This window comes from Curcuma longa, chromosome 8 (assembly GCF_044706935.1).
Source record: "Curcuma longa cultivar G26 ecotype Majalengka, Jawa Barat chromosome 8, ITB_CL_G26_1.1, whole genome shotgun sequence".
Taxonomy (NCBI): Eukaryota; Viridiplantae; Streptophyta; class Magnoliopsida; order Zingiberales; family Zingiberaceae; genus Curcuma; species Curcuma longa.
Genome location: NC_133868.1, coordinates 10,531,695 through 10,557,043, shown reverse-complemented (window position 1 = coordinate 10,557,043; position 25,349 = coordinate 10,531,695). Strand labels below are relative to the sequence as shown.

Here is a 25,349-nt window from a genome sequence, read left to right as displayed (position 1 = left end):
TAGAGAATTAGTCAACCCTAAAGTAACACGCAAAGAGTATTTTACCAGCGCACTACAAATTAATTATGTCGAGAAGGACGGCGCACTAACAGCTAATCTCTAGTCCTAATTGGGTAATTTGCGTTTAATTAAAGCACTAACCCACTCAATTGTGTTAATTAATTTGATGGCAATTCATCACTTTATTCTTCTTTCCATTGCACCGTTAAAACCTTCCCGAGTCACGAATTAATCAAGATTAGTGACCAATAATAAGAATATTTTTAATGAAATATTTCTAGTAGATTATTAAGCAAACGACAAGAGTATTTTAATTAATGGTTCAAAAATGGTTTCCAGAAGTTTCTAGCGGCATCGATTTGGAAGACGACATCGCGTGGCCGACACTGCCACGTAGGTTCACGTGCGTCCGTATGAATTTAATCATGAATAATTTTTAGTTTGATGTCATGATTTTTATAAAATTCGACGACAAAAAAATCAAATGTTGATAACAAAAAAAAAAAAACCAATTCGATTAAAACAGCTGCTTGTTCTTCTGGTTGTCTAATGTGCATTATTAATAGGACAAAAATAAAAAAGACGCCTCAATTTATACAAATCATCAGAGGATAACTTTTTTAAAAAAGAAAACAAGAGCACTCCATTATGTTTTATCCTCGTAATACTACTTATCCAAAGTTATTATAGTAGCTACTGCACATAGCAATTACCAAATAATTATTACAATATTGTTACTTATTTCTAACAACTAAATTAACTTATAATATATAAAAACTATTTGATAACTAACTATTTCTATAATTATTACAGTGTATAGAATTTTATAAGTATTGTTATAATATATAGAAACTACTTTATAATTACTACAACATATAAAAACTACTAAATACCTACTATGACTATTTTAAAATAATTTTATTAAAATTTAAATAATTTTTATTAGATTAGTAAAAAATATTTTGATATAATAATATTTAAAATTTAAAATTTAACTACAATTATGTAGCTATTGTAACTAATACAATACATAAAAGTTACTAACATAAAAAAATAACAATTTTACTTTAATTAAAATTATTATAGATAAATCACTATTATATTATAATACTCTTTATCAAATTGATCAAAATTATTTAAATTTTATCAAAATTATTTTAAAACAATTATAATTAAATCCTTCATCTCTAAATCATAAATTCTAAATACTATTATATTAAAATATTTTTTACCAATTTAATCAAAATTATTTAAAATCTATCAAATTATTTTAAATTAATTAAAATCATTTAAAAAACAATTATAACACTTAACTTATAATTACTATAATACATAAAAACTACTAAATAATTACAATAACGCTTCAATAATATTTTATTAACTGTTATATATTATAACAACAATCAAAATAACTTCATCAGGTATAATAGTATAAAATAATCATAACTGTTATAATAACCCTTTTAATTTTTAATTAAAAAAACACTCTTTTGATGATTTTGATTATTTGAGACGTCCTTTTATATACTGTAATAGTTGTATATTATTTAAAATAGTTATTAAAATAAATTTAATAGCAAATAATTAATCAGATTTATAGTCTGATACCCTTCAAAATTATAGATTATTGCTCATCAAAACTTACTCTATAATCACTTTCTCAAAAAAATATATCTAAATTCTACGAATTACTTAATTCATTGTGTCTAAGATGAATGGTAGCATTCATAAATTGATGCAATTAATTCAAATGCATCCATGCGATTACACACTCAGATCACAGAAACGAATGAGGTGGAAGAGAATTCTCTTGCATAATAAAATGAAAATAGAGAACAAAGCCTAACAATAACATTAAATCCTTAAAAAGATATAGATAAGTCAAAATGCTACTTAGCTAACTAAATAAATTACCATTGGCAAATGAAGACGGCTTATTGATCACTTCCGAGAAAGAGAAACCAGAAATAACTTTCACCTCCTGGTATTGATGACAGCAGACTGACAAGATTTCAGGTCCTGATCAAAACGCTTCTGGGAAAGCATCAGTTTGGTTCTCTCTAGAACACCAAAGAATATCGAGCCACCGATCCCAATCCATAGTACTCTCGGACCAATACCCTGCGAAGAACAAACAAAGCTCGTTACAGGTTTAGCATGATCAGTCATTAAAGTTTTTGTTCAGAAGTATTTGGGAGTTGGCCGATATCTTTTAGTATCGTTGTAAATTTCACCTCGACTGATCCATTGATCCTCCTTAAACATTGCAATACATCTTAATCAATATTTTTAAAGCTATTTTATTATCTAAAAGGCAAAGCTAGATACCTTCATGTCAGCTAACTACTTTCTGTTTGCCCTTGTTCTTCACTACCAATGATACCCCAGAAACAGTTCTATAGATTATATATCAAAATCTCTCAGGAGGATAAATCTAAGGCAATAATTAACATGTAAGACTATATGACAGACCAAGAATCAGTGCTTCTCGATGCACAAGGCATTATCGACAAACTGTGGAATATGCGGAATCATAAATGGAGTAAAGCAAAAGCAAAAAAGACCTTTAAGAAAGCTGCTGGGCCTTCTTCCCTAAAAATTGTTTGAGCACAGTTAAGTATCCCATTATATTGGTTTACTGAACCCTGCAATACAACTCAAGACGAATGTATACAGTCCCGTTCTTGAATTTCATGAACAAGTTATGAAACAAAAAGATGTTACCTGAACCATCAATCTAGTCTTCATGACGTCAAGAGGTGTAGTTATAGCTCCAGTTATTGCACCTGAAGTAAGAAAACATTCAATAAAAAAAATACCAGAAGCAATTTAGTAGGGATGAAGTGTTATATAGTAAAACAGAAGGCGGATTCTACAAAAATTGCATGCTTTCTGCAAGCATCTAAAATCAGTCAGGGGCAATGATCATGGACTAAAATTCCCTTGTAAAAGATTGCAATTATAAAAGTAGTTTATTAGAAACTTCAAGTTTTCTAATATAATTGTATATTGACAGTTTATATTTGATTCTATCACATTCAAAAGTCAAAATGTATCTTAACTTAAAAATAAAAGTATAAAATGATAGTTTGGTAAAACGTTTTTGCTAAATACCACCCGCACAGTGGTACAATTATTTTTTTAGGTGGTAGACAGTATGTGCGAAGGAACAAAAATAAATAACATAATTCGTGGCAAAGTTGAATGCCTAAGCATGGCCTAGAATGTTGAACCATATGCAGTTATGTAATATCCCTCTACAATTCCAGAAATTATATAGGATTTAATGAACCGAGCAACCTCTACATCGTTGTTTGGATTGACAATCCTAGTATATCTGGAAGATGATCGATAATTTAAACGGATATTACAAATGCATAAGGTAGACTCACAAATGCATAAAGAGATTCTACGGTGAATAATTTGTTCAAATGTCACAATTAGCTGTTCACTGGAAAGAGAAATTTAATTATTAAAAAGTGACCATGAGCATATATCACGCAGGATAGCACCCAAGATAGGCAAACTCTCAGCGATCTAGAGTTGACTCCACTCGTAACAAGGAACACATTCCCAAATCTGTAAATGCCTGGCATTTAAGAGAAACAATATTCATGATCACTCGCTGCAAAGTAAGCTGTCTATCTCACAACATTGGAGGGAGGAAAAAAAACTTTTGCAGAATGCTAGATATATAGGAACTGAGTAAATGACCCTTGTGAAAAAAGCAGTTATAATATATGTTCAAGGGACAATCAAATGTTTGGCTTCTCGATAGATAAATGGCACAGAACTTTCACTTACAGAAATACATATGATAGGAATTATATGTTCAAGAACTAATAGGCACAGAAAGCACCAACAGGACTTGAGATTACCAGCAAAAGCACCAACTAAAGCATTCTCTGAATCATTTAAGTCCCTCCTTGCCTGTATGATTGAGGAAAGCAATAGAGAATCAGTTAGTATTTTTGTCTTTCTGGAAATTAGTATTATTGTTCTTATACCTAAAGTTTCTCCAAGAGCACTTGATTTTAGGAGTCACAAAATAGATACATTCAATCCCAGGCATTCCTAAATCTGCCAGACCCAAACCTTGTGCAAGATAGCTATAGTCTACAAAATCAAACTTGACACCGATCAGACTGAATTATGTTTTACCAAGCCAACCCAACCATTTATGTAGAAAAATAGCATCCTCCTTTCCCACATGCTGTATTTCACTATATGAGGCCACCAGTTATGAAGAATGCTTAAAGCACTTGGATATGAACAGAATCACTCTTTCCCCCATGCTTGTATTTCATTATGTGGGGCTTAAGCCTCAATTTATGTAATTCCGTTTTTTTGGTGAAGGAGTTCTTTTTCATGTCTAACAAGAAACCTTCAGGATAAAGTATCATTTCAGACTAAATTCTTCACAATAGTCAAAAATAACAACAATATTAGAATCCAGGTATCTCAATCCATGCTAGCAAAAACATATTTCACAAAGACCATAAATTTGAAAATGCTTCTAAGTGCTAACCAATCCAGTCTTGATAAGTGTTTCTCACTAATTATTCGTTTATGATGTGTATCGAAGGATAAATATATTGCTCACATACTCACTTCCCTGAGATGTGAGACCGATCCTAATAGATTGTGTTTTATGGTAATACCTTTCAGTATACGAGTTGCAAATGATGGGACTTGGCTGTCCTTGCAATGACTAAGTTGAAGTCCTGGCAAACAGTGCTGAATCTATAAACAATAAGGTTTGTGCATCAAGTGATTCTTGTTAGGTTGTGACGGGGCATAACATAAACAGCAGACACGCATACAAAAGCACAAAGTAGCCCATCATATGCAGCACAAACTAACAAGTAGCACGATAAGATCAGCATTTAGACATGGGAGCATGGGACACCCAGAATTTTGCTGACATGACAGATAGAGACCACAAAACAATTAAAAATGTTCAAAAAAACCTACCATTTTAGGTGAAGGTCACCATCTGATGCTCATTGCAATATTTATTGAGGACTGCTAGAAACGTTTGATACTTTAGATCAAATCCTTAATTTGACTCATGATTCAATGCTAATTGTAAAACCCAAACAAAGTATCCAGAAGCCTATCAGCAGAGAACAGGTTCTACCATTTATGAAAGAACAAAAGAGAAGGATTAAAAAAAAAAAAAACTAAAACAGTGTGCATCAGGCCTAAGGAGGTATGCATGGCAACTTGGGTATATTTTCACTGTGATCTTGGTAGAACAGCCACAGATTGTCGGCATAATTCAACCAAAGCTAGTGTGGTATCAAGTAATCCACTAAACATTCCACTACTAACCAAGTTTAATCATGGCATTCACCATTAAGAAGTTCTTTGAGAACTTACTGCGATCTTATATCCAATTCGAAGCTGCTCATATATGCAAAATTGGAGTGCATCAAAGGGTAAATCTCGTAATAGAAATGAACTATATCCCTGTGAAGAAAATGAGAGCAAGGTTAACAACATAAGCATCATTAAGATAATACACAACTAGAAGTTGTACATAAAATTGAGCATCACGGAACTGCAATTGTATTCAAGCATAAGCACTGGAAAACTTCAGAATAAACTAAAAGCAACATACAGCATAAAGACCTCTAAACCCTTCTTTAGCAACAATAAGACGGATAGCATTGGGAGCAGAGGTGAAATGTCCAGTCTGAATCCTTTGTTTAACTACCTAGAAAAAGCAACAGTCACTTGAACTTAAGAAAAGAAAAAAAAAGGATTTCAGAAAGGCATATCCTCACCTCTGTTGGAACACGAATAAACGAAGAAACAGCTCCTCCAATAGCACCTGCAGTCTAAATGAATTCTCTTTTTAAATTTCATAAGAATTTTGTTTCAAATAACATAAGGTTTCCAGATAAGGAAACAAAAACAAAAATTAGATAGTGAATTTTCTACAAGATAGTTCAAATACGCTAGAAACACAATGTAAAATCAACCAAAAGATTAATAAACTAATAATGCTCATTAAATTGAGAGAAAAAGGATAAAGAAGAATATCAAAGGGCCTTCCTAAAAAAAAGAAAATGCCTAAAGGTGTATATTTTCTTTATCAACAAAGGGTAAACTGTTTTTGGAAATGTGTTCAATATTTTCCAAGAAAATAAATGCCATCAAAATGAGAAAAGAAAATTTATTGTTTTTGCTATTGCTTGGGAAGAGCAATTGCTCTTTGTATGATTTTTTTTTCATATATTAGTCAAAAAGGCAGCGATAAACATTTTTCTACTTCTATTTTCATTGCTGATTCTGATTTTTTTTTTCCTTGGAAAAGGAAAATTGGGAAAACAATTCAAAAAATAAACACAGACTATACATGCCACAATTTCATATCAACACTAACCACAATTACTTCATGAAATACACATTCAAATATGCTTCATGCTTCATGATGAAAGCCGTAGTTTGCAAACATGTTTTTTCTTCAAATATAAATAGAGCTCGTTACGAATTAATAGTTTTATTGGGTGGCTATCCACTAACATGTACCTTTGGAACAGGTTTCTGACATACAATATAACCCATACAACATTCACTGCTCCTTTGTTCAACCTTTCAGATATATTGAGTTTTTGACCATCATAAACTGCAAAATTATCTAAAAACTGCAACTAACTTACCAGATGAGCAAAAGCACTAAGATTCTCTGGAAATAATTCCAGTAACTTTTGTTTGGTAGGTTCATATATGCCCACAAAAATGGCAGAGGCCCTGTGTAATCAAACATGTAAATAATTCAAAAATTGCCTTTTTTGACAAAAAGGAATCATGGTAAATGCAAGAAAGATCTTCCGCTGGTGCCAAAGAAAATGACAGATAGAAGTATAATAGGCTACAAAGAGATTTATTCGGGATTGCCCACCATGCAACTGTGTTATCCATAAAAGTATAGCTGTGAATTAGCTATGTAATGCATAAGACAACATGCATGGAATGATGAAAGTTTGACATAAGTAAACATAATGATTAGTAAAAGCACTTTCAAGCATATATTACATCACTAGATTATCAAATCAAAAACCAGATAATTATAAGTTGAATATTTAGACCAGCAATGAACTATATAGACAGAATAGTAACTCACGGCAAGACCCCTGCAAGGTTGCAAGCAACTCCAGAATACAGGTCTTTCCAATGGATTCTGCTCCCCCCATGAGCAGCCTAAAAAGAAGACAAAGAGGAAAGACTCTTCAGGACTCTGAAGTAAATATTACAAATAATTATACAAATCCAAACAAGATTATACTTGAAAAGGGCATCTTACAACTAGAGTTACAGATGAAGATATTACACATGACCTACTAACACAACCCAACCCGACACGAAATTTGAAAGTGGCATGACATGAATGAATTGAGACAAACTGATCTGTTTATGACGATAAGTCATTTTAAAATCATTAAAACACTTTATGATGCATAACTTAATTCTTTAAAGGCTTAATTAATCTTACACCTATAAAAAAATTAAAAATATCATTTTCTTTATTACATAAAATTTTTTATTGATGAATGATACAACACATTAATGACACGATTAACACAATATGACACAAATTGTCACCCCTAACTAGACGAGTCAGTAGGTTATTCCTTTTTATATAAAAAAAAAAAGTCACTAGGTCACATTTAAGACAAAACCGAACAATCTTTTGCTTGAAAAGCTTGAGCATTGCTAGAAATGTATATCTGCTAAGTAAATTTCCAGAGAAGTTGGAACAGTCTTTGAAAGTTTAAGCTGCCTAAGTGACTAAAACAACTTGTCTAAAATTATCCAAGCAGGGATTACTCACCTACTAAATTTTGAGATATAATAGAAACTATGATATTGTGTTTGAAAGCATCATGATAAGATAAATTATGTAGACTGGCTAGACTCAACTTTATGGATCTATGGACGGGAGTGTTGATTTGTTAGGAAGAAACGAGAGCAAAAAAGTTAGCCAAATAAAAATGAGAATGCTAAGATGGATGAGAATGCTGTTGTGTGTGAACTTGGTCGAAAGGAAAAAAAAACATTAACATTCAAGAGCAATTAGGTATAAATCCAATTGATGATAGAATGGGAGAAAATAGAGATGGTATGAACATGTTCAATGACCAATAAATTACATAGAACAGTTGAACCTATTACCTATTAGAGTAAAATGTGTAAGGGATAGAAGAAAGCTATAAAAATCATTGGTCCATGTAATAAAAAACTATTTAATTAATCTCAATATTACTACTGATATAGCGACATAGCCTTCTATACAAACACAACTTGATGATGATACATCAAGCTCTGGAAATATGAACATTATATCATAAGCAATAGAGTACTGTTTTCTACATGATTAACCTGCCTGAAGCCTGGTCTTTATTGTATCTATAGGATATAAAACTGCTTCCACAACACCACCAGCAGCTGCTCCTGCTATGGCACCATCTGAAGATAAGAAATAGAAACACGAAAACATATCAATCTATATGCTTGCAAAAGAAATGTACAAGTTTTGTTTTCAGAGAAAAATCAAGGAAAAGAATTTAGTGCAAACTTATATCACAATCAAGTGGAAAGAAAGCCTTGTTGTCAACTCAACTAAAATTGAATCCTGCAAAACCAGGATCTATGCGTATTGAACTTTATCAAGAACTAAAAGTATGAAGATATGTTGGCTGGTGTGCCCATGACGCTTTTGAGACAATTAAAGTAGTTTTCCAATGGTTAAACTTGCAACTCAAGAATAAAGGCAAGTATCCTCTCTGCAAGTCAAGTTTATTTTTTACCAATCAACTCTCAACCCTTGTTTAGGATAATGACACTGCACTTTGCTAACCTCATTCCAATTATGTCAACTAAGATGAGGAGGTTGGGATGAAAATATTGGATTAATCAAAAGATAAATGATAAAATATTTGTATTTGCGAACAATTACACCTTAAAAATTATTTCAGCGATTTAAGCTTGAGATATAAAACCTCATGATGAAATACTAGGTCAGCTCCATATGAAGGCATGCTTACGATTTTTTTCGTAACTACCAATCAACCCTCAACCTTTGTAGTTTAGAATAATGAGACTGTACTTGGCTGCCCTCATCCCCAATACGTCAACTAAGATGAGGAGGTTGAGATGAAAATGTTGGAAAAGATTATTTATGAACAATTACACCTTATAATTTTTTTATAGTTCGAGGTATAAAACCTCGTGATCAAATACTAGGTCAGCTCCATATGGATGTGTGCATATGAATGTTTTCATACATGACTCTCTTCTGCTCGTTATAATGTATTATATCTGTGTGTGCCTAAAATACATGTAAATTTGGATCTATTTTTCTACAAATAAATAACATATGCGTAAATTGATTCATATGTGCATGCATCAAGGTAGGCATCAGAGGAACACATGGGCACATGAAAAATAGGGATCCAAAATTTTCATTAGGAAGATAAGCATGAGGAAGAACAAACAAATTATACAGAAATGCTAGGACCAAACCAACCAAACTAGAAGCTCAAATCATACTATATTTGTAATTTGTAAATAAATATTGAAGAAATCATTTGGGAAAGTCAAACTCTTAAGCTATTTTCAGTACATATCTCAGTGAACCATCGGCTACAACTTTAAAACTTGCCGATAATCCATGTAAAATGTTGCCAATGTGCTGACTAGATCAAATGGTATGCTCAAGTTAAGACATGGAAATTACCCCATACCACCTGCAAAGGGTTAAATGGTTCCACCCTCATCGATTGAAACAAATGGCTTCCTTGGTCTATTGAAGAGTACGACAATTTACTCCTGTGTACATTAAAAAAACACCAAATGTCTTGCTAAGATAGAAAAAAATGAGGAAAAGGTATTCATAGTAAAAATAATAATAAGGTGGACAGAACCAAGTTGACTTATCACAAAATTTGGCTCTCCTAATAATATTCGTCCTGATCTTAAAAAAGTACGTGTTGTTCTCTACTGAGCATGTAAATAGCATGGAACACAAAACATAAACTAGTATATTAAAATATAATGAATTCTATTAAATAAACAACTTTTTTGAAACAGAAATTACTTAATAGCATACGGATAAACACTAGAAATAATATTTAAATAATTAAATAATATTGTTCTGATTAATTTAATTATTACAATAGATTAAAATAATAAAGATTTCTATTAAACAAACAATATTTTTGGATGTTATGAAAACTTTAAAAATATTAGATTAGTACTTATTTTTAACAAGTAATTGTACTATAAACATAGTAATAGATAAGTATATGCTAGCATGAACCCAAAATTAATATTTTTTAATACTTTTAATATTTTTATGATATAAACTCATATTACATAAACATTTCTAACAAATAATTGTAATATAAACATTGTAATATATGTATATATTAATTTGAAACCAAAAATAATGGTTTAAATATTTTTATGATACAAGCTCATATTATAATGATTTTATAATAAATAATAATTTAATCACTAACATATTGATATTTTTAAAATAGTAATAGAACATATTATACTAAAATATGTGAATATATAATTTGTCATGACCCGATATTTATGATGCACTTCATATTGAATGAATTATGGGTCGTTCACCTTATATATATACGATGCATCTTTACTGACTGAAATACAGTAAATCACAAACTCCCAAACTTAAATCATCAACAAGGATATATATATATTATTGGTATAAGAGCACTGTTAACGATTTAAGTTTGGGAGTTTGTGGTTTACTAAATTGGAGAACCAAGAGCCTCAACACATCATTATAATCCTCCGATTATCACATGCAATAAGCATCTTTCTCATGAGAAAGACCATGAATCTAATTAATTTAGATAATATATCCCCTTAGGTCAAATGAAATTATCCACATTAAAATATTCAAAGCAATGTCTGATACGTTGTCCTAGATTGTAATACATAATAAATCTCCTTTGGGTAGATAAATTATATCTTATGATATAGAACATAATATTATAACACATTCTCAAAAAAATACAACTATTATTAAGTTTTATCATATATGTGCCACTTTGGCAGCAAGGCACTCATAATAAATTACAATTATAGAATATTTTTTTAAGCAATGCCCATGATTGATGTGAGAATTTTATGTATATTAGAATTTATAATCTATTTCATGCATGATTAGGATTATAAATTCTCTATCAATTTTAATTACATGTCCAAATATAAATTTGACATTGATTCTAAAATTGACATATCAATTAATCTTATGCCAACAATTAATGATTAGTTACATATACACAAAACTATTCAAATAGTGGTTGACAAAGTTAAATATGCCAATTTTACATCAGTAATAAAATATTACACAAAATTAGCAATAATTGCTTACAAATAAACATGAGGTACGGAGTGCAAAATTGCTGACATTAATTGTCATATTGACTTCAAACAAGTGTCATAATGCAGAATATAAAACAATGCAAGATATGATCAATTAATCAATATATTTTGATTCGGTAACTGATTGATTAATTTCAAATACTAAGTTCGAAATTAATCAAATTGTCTTGATTAAAACTTACATTTGCAATGGATCAAATCCTAAATCAATAATTGATTGAGTAATTTAATCAGAATTTAGTCCTGAGAAAAAAAAATGATCAGCTTGATTAAAAAACTTACAATCCAAAACAAACTGATTTGATTTATTAAAACTGTGTTTAACTAAAAAAATTTGGCCCGGACCTTAATCGATCAGACTAAAATTCTTAAGTTTTAAATCAAATGGATTCATTTAATTAAAATCTAACAATTTAATTCCATCGGCTGTTTTTAATTGAATCCTAGCTTTTATTTTGTTTCTCCTTATCAATCAAAGCAATAATAACTAAATCCTAAATTTACTACCAGCCCTCCAAAAAACTGTAGGAAACCCTAATTAAACTTTACTTCTCTACCACGATCCGACGCCGCCGCCGTGGTTTCTCCCAAGCTGCTAGCTCTATGGTCGAGCGCGAGCGTCTCTGGTGACTGCTCGACGCTTGGCCGTACGAAGGCCATCGGCTGGCAGTCACGGCGCAAGCACGCGCGTGGCTCACATCCGTCCTACCGCTGCTGGGACAACACAACGGGACGCCTATGGCGCCTCCGCCACCAGGCTTCCACACCGCTCAGCCGACCCGACGCGACGGTGCTATCGACACTGCCGATCGCGGCCGACCGAATCGACTGGTGCGACAAACGATGTCTCCACCGCCGCAGCCATCCTCCGACGCCCGGCTTCCCCGTCCCCTCTCGACGCAGGCGCCTCCGTCGCCGGCAGGAATGCTGGCCGCGGGTGGTGGTCGATGAAAATAGACGGGCCTTACCGAACAGAAATTAAAAGCGTACCTTTTTTGTGTGTGTTTTTTTTTCCGATCGTGGCTTTGGTTTCTCTTCCGAGTGGACTGCTTTTCTCCTTACTGATTACTAATTACTAATTTTATGGGAAAATTAAATTAATCAAATTATTTTATATCTAAATTTTCAAATAAATTAATCCTAAAAATAGATATCAAATCAATTAAACAATATCATCAAAGTTATAAAAAATCAATTTTAATATACCTTCTTCAAACTCTAACTGACCTCCTGAGTCATGAGTTAAACAATTTTGGTTGTCATGTTCATAACTCAACCTCGTTGAATCATAATTGTACAATTAAACGGTTGAGATCGATCCGGTGTATTATATGTGTTTATACATATCATAATCGTACGCAATAAAAATAAAATAATAATTAAATTTAATTATTACAACACTCGACAACACATGCATGCAAATACAACAGGCACAAGACATGATTGAAATTAAAATTTTTAAAATAATAAATATTTTATACGTACTTGGTGTATGATGCTCAACGAAAATGGCATCAATCGAGCGACGCTTGTCGAAATTCCTACTCTACTAGTGATCCAAGTCAAGCTCTTGTCTGGACGGTTTCTCAAACCATGAGTCGCGTCACCATCTTCGGTACTAGCCGACGATTGATAACAATCGATTCGAGAGAAAATTTTAATTTCAAAAAACACGCAACGACGCTTGTTGCGATTGTTTTCCAGGATTTTCTAACTATCACCGGCAATCGTATTCCCGACATATATTTTGGTGGTCAACCTTTGACTGCCAATTTGGGGCAAATGGTCGAAAACCCTTTCCGACATTGATGGAATGTTCTCTGGAAACTTCACAAGCTTCTGGTAACGAATCACAATAGCAACCCGACGCTCCGATGCTCCAACAACAACTTCGATACTTTGTCAGTGAACTAACTTCCGGCAGTAAATCCTAACCGTAAACTCGACAAATACCCGGTAGCGATTTCGATATTCCGGCAGCATATCCAAGGCTCCGACAGCTTCACAAATCAGCTTCGACGGCTTCACAAGTCGGCTACCATGGGAGGTTTGCTCTGGCAGTTGGTGTCCACCAAAAACCCAACAACATGATCGGATCCGACATTGTCACAAATTCGTTGATCCCGAAAAATAAGCTCTAGTTGTTGGAAAGCAAGGTCCGACGGTTTCACAAGTCGCCGGTCGTAGAAGGGAGAAGGGAGGTGGCGCCGCTCAATCAGGTTTCTGATCTGGACAAAATCTCCCATCAGGAGAGGCGGCTTGTTAGCACGTTCGGGAAGCTCGGGACGGTGGCCAGAAGAAGCCTCTCTCGTTGTGACCGACGGAAGGCCAGCAGCGCTCGCGAGGATAGGGCAGCGCTCGGGAACGATCGCCGCACCCAGGAGAAGAGAGGTCTACGTCGCGCCATCGGGAAGAAGAAGAAGCGTGAAGGAGGAGAAAACACGATTTTGGAAAAGGGCGACCACAGCTAGGGTTTTAGTGTGCGTCTCTCCCATGCGCCGGCGACGCTCTTTTTTGATCTCTCGCGATTCTCACGTGGGGAAGAAGCTCTCACGCGATTGAGAAGCTACAGTGGCTACGCACACGGGTTCCTCTGTTCTCCTCTGGTGGACGACTTACAGTAGGATTCCTCGATTCTCCTCCGGTGAATGGCACACAGTAGGATTCCTCGGTTCTCCTCTGGCGGGCAGTGCGCAGTGAGGTTCCTCTGTTGTCCTCCGACGGATGGCACGTGGTGTTTAAATCACGCTCGTCGCGACTTTGTCGTGCGAGGAAAACAGAGATTGTGTTGCCAGCAGATGCTGGTCTCGAGAAGGTCGGAGATGCCGTCGTCGACAAACATAGGATCGCGAGATCCCTTCTCACGTGCGGGAGAGAAGCAGCAGCCGAGCGGAAATCGAACAGGGAAGAAAAGAAAAAGAACTAGACCGGGATTATATTTTTAGGGTTTACTGAAGCCAACTAATCCAATTTGATTTAAAATTAAATCACTTGAGTTTGATAACCAAACGACTTCTGATTTGATCCAAATCAGTTTTATTCATTTCGTCTTCACAAGATGAAGTCCCTCATCTCTTCTGTTTTGCTAAAATATCTTCCATCATGAACCAAATCGAGTTGGTTCATTTCATCTTCGTAAGACGAAGTCCATTATTTTGTCTTTGTCTAGTCCCACCAAATTTTATTTTTCTCGATATGAGAATCTAATTCTCAAACTTATTTTAAGTCCTTCGGAGAACTTGTAGTACATGTGACCCAATAAATTTTCGATTATGTTGATCGTCCGTAATTAATCATTAATTGCGGAACGATCATGAGTGACACCTAGTAGTACATTATGATCCCCAATTGACTGAAAAATCAATGATTGATTCCAGAACCATTTCTAAATCCTTCAGCAGCTATAATGAAATGTGTCTTGTTCCTTTCACAGTCTTATATCCGTTTAGTTCAGGACATGGTCTATATGTGTCAGTCCCCATTAGGCTGACTACGTTACACTTAGCCCAAGCTTGCTTTCTTGTCCTGTGGATTCAAGTTACTCGTACATGTGTCCAAGAGTGTCATACTTCTTGATATGTGATGCTTTGGCCAAAGACTTTCAGTAACAATGTTAACAAGTGGCCGCAGGGTATACGTCTCTTTTTACAAAGAGCGGTGAATCCTCTGTGTGCTATTCAAACACCTTCGGGCATTTTGACTTATACCCAATCATCCCGGGTCCACATCTCCTTGAAAATGTTTGCTTAAGATGTCAAAATATAAGCCTCCATGACCAAGATGACTTGAATATCGCAAGTCAAAGGAAACTCGCACTTAAGCTGCACTGAGATCTTCATTGACATATGTATCAAACCATATGAAGTCTCATGGCAGACCACTCTAATGAACTAGTTACTTTAACTAGCATTCACGTTTAACTCTCAACATCCAATGTCTCTAGTCAGCAAGAACAGTTGCTTGGTGAATCAAGGAGTTTAAAAAGTGTTAGTCTCAACAGAATCGATGACGTCCGTGTTCATCAATTTATTAACTAGGAATAATTTCAATATATTCATAATTGCTCACTAGTTGTGATCCAATTACAAATTCTCTCATGCTATGAATTGTACTGCGGATATTCAATAAATAAGTTTAAGATCTAATCAAATACATAGAAAATGTACACTTATATAGTGAATTATTATTTATCCAATAAATAGTACAACCATGAGGCGTTTGCCTTAGGACACTTCTCAAATATAGCATAAACACACTAGATTGGTTTGCAAAGGCTGGAACAAAAGGTGAATGTCGAAGTGTTCTTCTCGCTAAATGTCCAAAAGAGTGTCAAGCCAAACAATGAGAACGTATGTGGTGATGACTTTAACGACCAAAAACAAAGTTAATATGGGCTTTAACAACCCTAAACCATGATGGTTTGTGCTAAACTAATTATTTTGCCTCCACATCACCAAGTAATAACAATAGGCTTGGACTCTCGTTTTGTTCCTTAATTTGATGGCAAAGGAGTACAATATTTATTTAACAATAAGATTTTGTTGTAAGTGGATTGGTAGTTTATCTATTAATCTTTGTAGTTTTATAACTTCTAGGGAGGATGAAACTTGGGGGAGGCTAAGTGATGCAATTATTGAGGGTTACTTTGTGTTTAGGTTCCATATAAATTGCATTAGATTCTAAACATACATGTTTGACTCGTAACTTGTTTGTGTTTTGGATAATAAAAGTGTAACACTAGTTGTTAAATTATATAAATTTAATTATTTAAAGTGAGTAACCGGTCCGGTTCGTCGCCGGTGAACCGAGCCGAGGTTCCCGAGACAATGTCAGATTAAACAATTTATACGAAAACAAAAAAATTAAAAGGAAAAAAACATATCAAATTGGGCCGTCGGCTTGTGAACCGTGCCACGCCAATATTCTAACCCGTGCCGGTTTATTTTTTTCCGGTTCGGCTCCCCGATTCCCGAAAGGAACCCACTCGCCGCTGCCTCGGTAACCCAAACCCTAGAGTCGCCATAATTCCACCCTCTTTTATTACCACGCTTTGTTTTTTTTTACCGGTCCTTTTAATCGGACCGGCTCAAATTAAATTAGGCCGGTTTCAGCATCTCAAAGCCTTGGGGTGGGAGCTTGCTCTTCTTTTACTTTTATCACACTCCCCTAAGCCTTGCCTTGCTCCCATTATCATCAAATCTGCCCTTCCCAACGCAAGGGGTAGTAAATTACCGTAATACCCTTGTATTTTGGGGTTAGATTAGGGTATTCGAGGGTAGTTTAGTCATGTGAAATAGAGTAGTTTGGGGATTAGGGTTGGAAACCAGAGAGAATACCGATCCCAATTTCCTTGGGCCTTGACTCGGCCCATTATATGGAAGGGGATAAGGAAAGACAATATTTATAAATAGAAATTATGAATTATTCATAAATAAAATTTATAAATAATTTTAAAAAATAAATAAATAAAATTTTTATCTTATTTTTACTATAGTACGTTAAACTATGGAGATAAACAAATATAGGTAATATAGGGTGTAAAATAAAATATTCTCAACAACTAAATTAATGAAAGCAGAGCGGCCATGGCAGCTTGGCTCCCGGCGATCGTTGAGTGAAGCTTAAGGTTCAACTTCTCGTCTCACATGGACTGCTTCTCCACCTCTCTTCCTCTTCCTTGATCGATCACTGGGGTTCGGCACTTCCGCCATTGGAGAACCTCCTGAGCTTTTGCATCAAGAAAGAGCTAGCACAACATTTGCATGGCTTCCTTATTCGTCGTCTTCTTCTTCTTCTTCAGTGGTCTCTGTTCCATGGCCTCTTCTCTTTCTCCTGATGAAAGGGCTCTGGTGTCGCTGTTGGCAGCCAGCTCCACCTCCGCCGGGTCTCCGGCGCCATCATGGACCCCCTCCGATCCCACCCCTTGCTCCTGGAGAGGCGTCGCCTGCTCTCCTCAAGGCCGCGTCACTTCGCTCTCCCTCGCTGACACCTTCCTTAACCTCACCGCCATCCCGACGGAGCTTGCCTTGCTCTCCTCACTCCAGCTTCTCAACCTCTCCTCTGCCAACATCTCCGGCGGCATCCCGCCGGCGCTTGGTGCCCTCTCCGCCCTCCGCATCCTCGACCTCTCCTCCAACTCCCTCTCCGGCCCCATCCCGCCGGAGGTCGGTGCGCTGTCGTCCCTCCAGTTCCTCCTCCTCAACTCCAACCGCCTTTCCGGCGCCATCCCCGCCGCCCTCGCCAATCTCACCTCCCTGCAGGTGCTCTGCCTCCAGGACAACCTCCTAAACGGCTCCATCCCCGCCCACCTTGGCTCGCTCCTCTCCCTCCAACAGTTCCGCGTCGGCGGCAACCCCTTCCTCTCCGGCGAGCTCCCGCCACAGCTCGGCTTCCTCACCAACCTCACCACCTTCGGAGCCGCGGTGACCGGCCTCTCCGGCGCCATCCCGCAGGAGTTCGGCAACTTGGTCAATCTCCAAACATTAGCCCTCTACGACACCGACATCTCCGGCTCGGTGCCAACGGAGTTGTGGCAGTGCTCGGAGCTTACCAATCTTTATCTGCACATGAACAAGATCACCGGGGTGATCCCCCCGGAGCTCGGCAAGCTCCAGAAGCTCACCGACCTCCTCTTGTGGGGGAACTCACTCACTGGATCGATCCCGAGCGAACTCGCCAATATCTCAGCACTGGTGGTGCTCGACTTGTCGGATAACAAGCTCTCCGGAGACATCCCCGGCGAGCTCGGAAGATTGACACAGCTTGAACAGCTCCACCTGTCCGATAACATGATCACAGGTAGCATTCCGGCCGAGTTGAGCAACTGCAGTAGCTTGACTGCTCTGCAGCTTGACAAGAATGCTCTATCAGGCTCCATTCCTAGCCAACTCGGAAACTTGCAGTCATTGCAAAGCCTCTTCCTCTGGGGCAACTCACTCTCCGGATCCATTCCGCGATCCCTCGGCAACTGTACCGAGCTGTATGCCCTGGACTTGTCGAAGAACAGCCTCAAGGGGACAATGCCGGAGGAAATTTTTGGGCTCAACAAGCTCAGCAAGCTTCTTCTCTTGGGTAACTCATTGACAGGGGTGCTTTCCTCGAGCGTCGCAAATTGCCAGTCATTGGTAAGGTTGAGGCTCGGAGAGAACCAGTTCTCCGGTGAAATCCCAAGGGCGATTGGTAAGCTGCAAAATCTTGTGTTTTTGGATCTCTACAGCAACCATTTCTCAGGTACATTACCTTCTGAGATCGCAAACATCACTGTTTTGGAGCTGTTGGACGTCCACGATAACTTCATCACTGGAGAAATCCCTGCTCCGCTCAGCGAGCTAATGAATTTAGAACAGCTCGACCTCAGCCAGAACAGCTTCGCCGGCGAGATCCCGGCTAGCTTTGGCAATTTCAGTTACCTGAATAAGCTCATCCTGAGGAACAATCTACTCACGGGGCCATTGCCAAAATCAATAAAGAACCTGCAGAAGCTGACCTTGTTCGATGCAAGTGGTAACAGATTATCAGGTCCCGTCCTTCCTGAGATTGGATCATTGACAAGCTTGACGATTTGCTTGAACTTGAGCTCCAACCAGTTTGCTGGAGAAATCCCACAGGAGATTTCGGGTCTGACGCAGCTTCAGTCACTGGATCTTTCAAACAACATGCTCAGTGGCGGGATCGCAGTCTTGGCCCTGCTCACCAGTCTCACCTCCCTCAACATCTCGTTCAACAACTTCTCAGGGCCAATTCCGGTGACTCCTTTTTTCCGAACTCTGTCTTCGAGCTCCTACCTCGAGAACCCCCACCTTTGTCAATCTTTCGACGGCTTTACTTGTTCTTCCGATCTCGTGCGCCAAACTGCCATCAAATCGATCAAGACCGTGGTGCTCATCTGCGCCATTTTTGCTTCTGTCACTCTCTTGTTCGTAGCGACATGGATTCTTCTCGACAGAAATCGAAAGCTCACGGCGGATAAAGCCCTGCCCGTATTATCTTCTGCATGCGACGATTTCTCGTACCCGTGGACCTTCATCCCGTTCCAAAAACTGAACTTTACGATCGATAACATCCTCGAGTGTCTCAAGGATGAGAATGTGATCGGAAAAGGTTGCTCCGGGATCGTCTACAAGGCGGAGATGCCCAACGGGGAGCTGATCGCCGTGAAAAAGCTTTGGAAAACGAAGAAGGAAGAGGAACTGGTCGATGCATTTGAGTCTGAGATCCAGATTCTAGGCCATATCAGGCACAGAAACATTTTGAGGCTGCTAGGTTACTGCTCCAACAAGTCCGTCAAGCTCCTCCTCTACAACTATATTTCGAACGGAAATCTGCAACAGCTTTTGCAGGACAACAGGAACTTGGACTGGGAAACACGGTACAAGATCGCGCTTGGATCCGCGCAGGGTTTAGCCTACCTTCATCACGACTGCATCCCCGCCATTCTTCACAGGGATGTCAAGAGCAACAACATCCTGCTGGATTCAAAGTTTGAAGCATATCTGGCGGATTTCGGTCTGGCGAAGCTGATGATTTCTCCCAACTTCCATCACGCCATGTCCAGGATTGCAGGTTCATATGGATACATAGCACCAGGTACCCGAGAACACACAAAGTTCTTTGGAATTTGAGTTCTGCCATTGTTTTACAATTCACTTTCTTTGATTCATCGTTGCAGAATACGGGTACACGACAAATATAACGGAGAAGAGCGATGTGTACAGCTTCGGCGTGGTGCTTCTGGAGATCCTGAGCGGACGCAGTGCCATTGAGCCGGTGGTCGGGGATAGTCTTCACATAGTAGAGTGGGTGAAGAAGAAAATGGGTAGCTTGGAGCCGGCGGCGAACGTTTTGGAACCGAAGCTGCAGGGAATGCCCGATCAGATGGTGCAAGAGATGCTTCAGACACTAGGGATCGCCATGTTCTGCGTGAACTCATCCCCGTCGGAGCGTCCCACCATGAAGGAGGTGGTGGCGTTGCTGATGGAGGTGAAGTGCCCCCCTGAAGAATGGGGGAAGACATCACAACAGCCACTCATGTAGCTAACCTGTGAGCCATGGATGCTGAGCTGAACTCCCCCTTCTTCTGATCTTCTTCTAGTAGTTGAATTTTTTTTTCTTTTCTTCTTTCAAATTCTTCACTTTGTTTTCAGTTTTTCAGTTTTTCAGTTTTCTTATCTCTTGAGGGAGCTCAATGAAAATTCCTTCTCCCAAAGGAATGGAAGGTTTGATGAAGTTGGATGGCTTTTGATGTTAGATTGGTTGTGTCCTTGTGATTGTATAGTGCTTCTTGTTGTTTGAAACTTAGAACTCAAAAGTTTCTCAATTCTCTATTGCAATGGTTTTTACACTCCTTGAAATTGAGCATTTTCACTAATCTTTCATAACCCTAAAGTTTACTTCTATCTCACTCATAAATGTAAGCGATAACTCTACTATTTAACTTTTCTCTTCTAAAGTTTACAATAGAATCAGGGTTCAGCAAGATCGATGAGATGACAATACTTGAAAGAGTGCATTCACTTACTAACCCAGGGATATTTCAACTAACTACTAATTGTAACCCGCATCGTTGTACATGATCGATAGAAGCTTTAAGATACTTTGATCATAATTTTTGATAATCGGATAGGATCAATGAGATCAATGTGATCAAAGCATATAATATATCATAATTTTTTATTCAGAAACCATAAGACCTCTCAAAGTTTAAAGATCTACAATTAATTATTGAGTGGAACTCATAACCATCCAATTTTAAATTTAAAAAATATTATTTGAAGTCTTTTTGAAAGTTTAGAAGTTTTTTAATTTTTTTATTATCTTTTGACTATTTTATAATTTAAATTATTTTTGTCTTTTACATAGTTAGGCTTAGGATTTTGATACTTTAAACATCTATTTAGTTATTTTTGAGTTAATTTTTTTATCAATAATATATAATATTATTTTTTCCCCTCCAAAATGATGAGCTTTTGGATGCCTATTGCCTGATATTCTGTGGAATCAATATGTCTTTAGAAGATTGTTTCCAACATTCATGTTCGAATCAAAGATTTCAATAGCTTCTGCTACGTCAGCTGCTTTATTAGACCTTGAAACTGAGTCATCTTGTGAATTAAGAGAATATTCTTGAAGTTAAATATGATTATTGTTATTATGTTAGTAGAAATTTTATAAATGAATATTATTATTGAGTGTTATTATACTAGAATGATAGTTAAATTACTAGTTAATTTAAATATATATATATAATAATATCATCTGTGGTGTCGAGTGTCGATGTTTGCATATATATTCAAAATTATTAATCTATTATATGCAAATGACTTTTTTAATATTTTTTTAATTATTAATCATGTACCATAAAATTTTAAGAGTTCTTGATAGAATCGTACAATCTTATCTTGATTGATCTGACCTTGATCCCAAATCTATCCTACGTGGGATTACGATTTTGTAAATTATGGTTGTACCCATAACTCCATCGAACAAAATTATCAACTAGATGATGAGTTCACCATCCAACCAAAGCTAATTAGATCGACTATGATAAACTCTAACCGTTTCTTTAATATGCAAGCAAAAACATAAAAACTTGTTTAGACTTTGATACCTTTTTAGAGTCTTAGGAGCAATGGAGGCAAGTGATTCTAAATTAGAAGCAAAAATTTTGACACTATAATAAAGTTATTGTTGTGTGATCTTATATATCACGGTCGCAATTTAGAGCCCTTAAAGATAGATATCAAAATTAGTTCAAGTATTAAGCTACTTGATGGATGAGCAAGTATTATTAACTCTTCAATTAGCTAAAAGTATTATTAACTCTTCATCGATCGTTATCATTTGCGTGTCTTTCTTTTCTTTTCTTTCCTTTCCTTTGTGTGTAAAGTTTTTGTTCTTAGATTAAGTGGGCGTGGAATATAATATGTGCTTGCACAACTTAATTCAGTGCCGTGGGTGAGCAAAACTTCAGGAATATGTCCTTCCTTCCTTCCTTCCTTCTTTCTCTCTCTCTTTAACTCTCTCTTTCAATTCCTTCTTTTTCTTTTCTTCTTTCATTGCCCTTGGACGTAAAAAGAGCTTCTTCAGTTCAGGAACACCCCTATCAAACTTTAGAACCAACAGTGGTGTTTTTGTTGAGATCACCTTGTGGACGCGTCACTCGCCATTCAACACCACGGTTGACGTCGTGAGGAAGGAGAAGATAATGAACTCCAAGACCTGCAAACACCAACACCATGAGAAAGAAGGCTAGGGGTATCCCTGACTCAACCACTCCGACGCTCAAGTCAATTACTGGGGAAGAGGAAGAAAATAACAAGTTGCAAGAAGAAGTGAGTGCATATGGTATTGCGTACCTGTGCATGCAATATCAGAGAGTTATATAGACGAAGATGGGAGAGAATTATACCAGCTTGTCTTATCATTAATGGAGGAAAATATCTGCGTAGTAGATTTTGTCAAAGGAGTTGTCTTTCGTTATTAAGGAGAATATTATTTTGTCAAAGAAGATATCTTGTCAGGGTATAGAGAATATCCTGTCGTGATCATCCTACGATCATTACGGACGGAATGTTCCCTCATCATCGTAGCTACGCATCATTAGACTGTCACGTCTCATAATTGCTTGGCCACGGTGATGTGACAGATTGGATTTGATTGTGACCGCCAAATAAGATGGATCAGGGCTAAACAGGTAAGTGACCGAGTAGGGATTATGAATGAGTTGATCGTGTCTGATTAAGTTCAGTCAACCAGTCAAGTCAACTGTAACAATCGGGTGTCCCTCTGCTTGTGCCACGTGTTTGGATAAGTCATCCTTTTATCTGACGTGTCTCGATCTAAGACTGCTCTTTGTGAGTCAAATCATAATACCCATAACAAGTGGCAAGAAAAAGATTTTGGGTTGCCTAATTGTGTTCGAGCTTTGTTAACAAAGATCTAATCTTTTCGCATTGTTAAGAGGAGCTAAGTAATAAGTAGGCGTTGTAATTAACTCTATGAGATGAACAACTTTAATTGGTTTGCTTCAGAGGAATTTCATTGCCACAAGACACTAAATTTGTGGAGGTGGAGAGGATCAGACATGCTTTCAAACTCCTTTTTCTTCTCCCTTTTGATCTTTTGGTGACCCAAATCACTTAACTGCTGATCATTTAAAGAAAAGAAAAAAGTGATGTGAAGAACATCAAACTAAGAACACTTTGTTCAGCTTGGCCAGCCTAGTCACTCATTGACTTCGACTCATCTGAAGAGCATTGAAGCAAAGTGAGGGAGCTTAGGATAGGTAAATAAATACACATGGTGTAAGCATTCTTTACAACAAGAGTTGTCAATTAAGACCAAAGCAGTCCATAGCCACATGAGTGATCATCCTCAAGAGGCAAGAAGTTGTAGTCACTAGCATCGTCGACCTCCGAATTGTCGAGTTCAAAGGCATTAGAGGAGCTGGTGAGCTCCATCAGCATGGAGTATCCACCACCTTCATCAATGCAAGCAGGGCTTCCAGAGTCGTCTAATATGGTGCTGTTGGCAGAGCTGATCATGTCTTCTTGCTTGCATTTCTTCCCATTGAATTTGAAGCTCGAGGGGGATTCCAGGGGGTTCGGACATGATCTGTTGAACTCAGATGATTCTTCCTGCAGGCAGCCATTCCTCTCCTTTTGGAGAAGCTTTTTGGTGAGGGAAAGAACCTGGTGAGAATGAGATGATGAAGAAGACCCATGCTGATAAGAATCTTATCCACTAGCGTATGGCATAATGCTCTATCTAAAGAAGTTCTTTTAGAATAATTGCAGAAAAAAAGAAGCTATCATCATTTTTATAGTTTCTGATGATCGAAAAAGTGGTGACCTCAGCCTCTAGCTCTTCTTTTTGCTTGAGAAGGCACTGATGATCAAGCTTGAGACCATCGTAGCTAGACTTCAAGGCCTCGTAGTCCTTCTCCAGCTGCTTCGTCTTCCACCTCGCGCGACGGTTTTGGAACCATATCGCAACCTGCCTAGGCTTCAGCCCGAGGACTTGTGCGAGTCGAGTCTTCCTCTCGGGTTCCAGTTTGTTCTCCAACTCGAAGCTGTTCTCCAGGAACTGAATCTGATCCGTCGTCAGCCGCCTCTTCTTTTCTCGGTGATGGAGAGAAGAATCATCGGAGTCATCGTCGCCGAGATCGTCTAACTCGACAGGCTTAAACAGAGGCCTGTCGAAAGGACTGTTCATGGCTGCAGGGCCTTCAAAGTCTGCAAGAGACCATGAACCTGAAACAGAACAAGAGATCATTTACAGCACAAATTTAAGAACAAAGAAGAAACTTTAAAAAGGAAAAGAGCGAATTAAATACCAGGAAAGTGAGTTCCAGGGTACATCCCCTGGTTCCGCAGCAGAACTGCTAACTTTGAGCTCCCAAGGAGCCTCCTTTCCTCCATTTCTTTCCTTCTCCTTCCTTTTCCTCACAGAAACACCGATCAAAAACAGATTTTTTTTTTTCTTCTTCTTCTTCTTCTCAGAAAGAAGGGGGAAAAAGGTCGAGTCGACGAGCATCTTGTGGCGGAAGAAGCTGGTGATCATCATCACAGAACCATGGAAGAAGGTGGGGAAGAAAGGGCCTTTAAGGCCCATATTGTCAGAAATAATCGTATACTTTCTGAATTGATTGAAATATTACAAGCCATAGGTCCCTATTTATACATGAGTATAGGGACTTATTCTAGACGATATATTCTAAACAGAATATTTCGATATATTCTAAACAGAATATTTAATAAAATATTTAATATATAATAATTAAATATTCTAACACCCCCCCTCAAACTCAAGATGGTAGAGTAGAGATCAGCTTGAGTTTGCTCAATAACACATAGAAGCGACCCGGCAAGAGAGACTTGGTGAAGATATCTGCAATCTGATATTCGGTAGACACGGACTGCAAT

General features: G+C 37.3%; 3 protein-coding genes across 5 annotated transcripts; 1 reads left to right on the top strand and 2 right to left on the bottom strand.

Moving 5' to 3' along the window:
- Window positions 1-1,797: 1,797 nt before the first annotated feature.
- On the bottom strand, window positions 1,798-12,073 carry LOC141833271 (S-adenosylmethionine carrier 1, chloroplastic/mitochondrial-like). Of its 3 annotated transcripts, none has more exons than XM_074720672.1 (12): window positions 11,985-12,073; window positions 9,746-9,837; window positions 8,393-8,475; window positions 7,133-7,209; window positions 6,669-6,759; window positions 5,790-5,843; window positions 5,624-5,719; window positions 5,383-5,472; window positions 3,879-3,930; window positions 2,725-2,786; window positions 2,565-2,645; window positions 1,798-2,121 (listed from the first exon to the last, which is right to left on the bottom strand). In XM_074720672.1, the coding sequence occupies exons 2-12, from the start codon at window positions 9,783-9,785 to the stop codon at window positions 1,975-1,977; spliced, it is 873 nt and encodes a 290-aa protein (XP_074576773.1). In that variant the 5' UTR covers window positions 9,786-9,837; window positions 11,985-12,073; the 3' UTR covers window positions 1,798-1,974. The 3 variants fall into 3 exon arrangements, with proteins under 3 accessions (XP_074576773.1, XP_074576772.1, XP_074576771.1); XM_074720671.1 differs by having other exon boundaries at window positions 11,977-12,067; XM_074720670.1 differs by lacking the exon at window positions 11,985-12,073 and adding an exon at window positions 11,610-11,672.
- Window positions 12,074-17,189: 5,116 nt separating this feature from the next.
- Window positions 17,190-20,460, top strand: LOC141834090 (uncharacterized). The gene is made up of 2 exons (XM_074721539.1): window positions 17,190-20,013; window positions 20,096-20,460. The coding sequence occupies exons 1-2, from the start codon at window positions 17,190-17,192 to the stop codon at window positions 20,458-20,460; spliced, it is 3,189 nt and encodes a 1,062-aa protein (XP_074577640.1).
- A 3,060-nt stretch (window positions 20,461-23,520) lies between these two features.
- Window positions 23,521-25,034, bottom strand: LOC141834091 (homeobox-leucine zipper protein HAT5-like). Its single transcript, XM_074721540.1, has 3 exons — window positions 24,761-25,034; window positions 24,277-24,677; window positions 23,521-24,116 (listed from the first exon to the last, which is right to left on the bottom strand). The coding sequence occupies exons 1-3, from the start codon at window positions 24,843-24,845 to the stop codon at window positions 23,760-23,762; spliced, it is 843 nt and encodes a 280-aa protein (XP_074577641.1). The 5' UTR covers window positions 24,846-25,034; the 3' UTR covers window positions 23,521-23,759.
- Between the last annotated feature and the right edge of the window lie 315 nt (window positions 25,035-25,349).

Coding starts and splice junctions, on each gene's coding strand:
- LOC141833271 (XM_074720670.1), bottom strand. Junction 5,844..6,668: donor TTAGTGCTTTTGCTCATCTG/GTAAGTTAGTTG, acceptor GAATTCATTTAG/ACTGCAGGTGCTATTGGAGG. Junction 2,122..2,564: donor GCCCAGCAGCTTTCTTAAAG/GTCTTTTTTGCT, acceptor TGTTCTTCGCAG/GGTATTGGTCCGAGAGTACT.
- LOC141834090 (XM_074721539.1), top strand. CDS start 17,190: ATGGCTTCCTTATTCGTCGTCTTCTTCTTCTTCTTCAGTGGTCTCTGT. Junction 20,014..20,095: donor ATATGGATACATAGCACCAG/GTACCCGAGAAC, acceptor TCATCGTTGCAG/AATACGGGTACACGACAAAT.
- LOC141834091 (XM_074721540.1), bottom strand. CDS start 24,845: ATGGAGGAAAGGAGGCTCCTTGGGAGCTCAAAGTTAGCAGTTCTGCTG. Junction 24,678..24,760: donor CCCTGGAACTCACTTTCCTG/GTATTTAATTCG, acceptor GTTCTGTTTCAG/GTTCATGGTCTCTTGCAGAC. Junction 24,117..24,276: donor AAGAAGAGCTAGAGGCTGAG/GTCACCACTTTT, acceptor CATTCTCACCAG/GTTCTTTCCCTCACCAAAAA.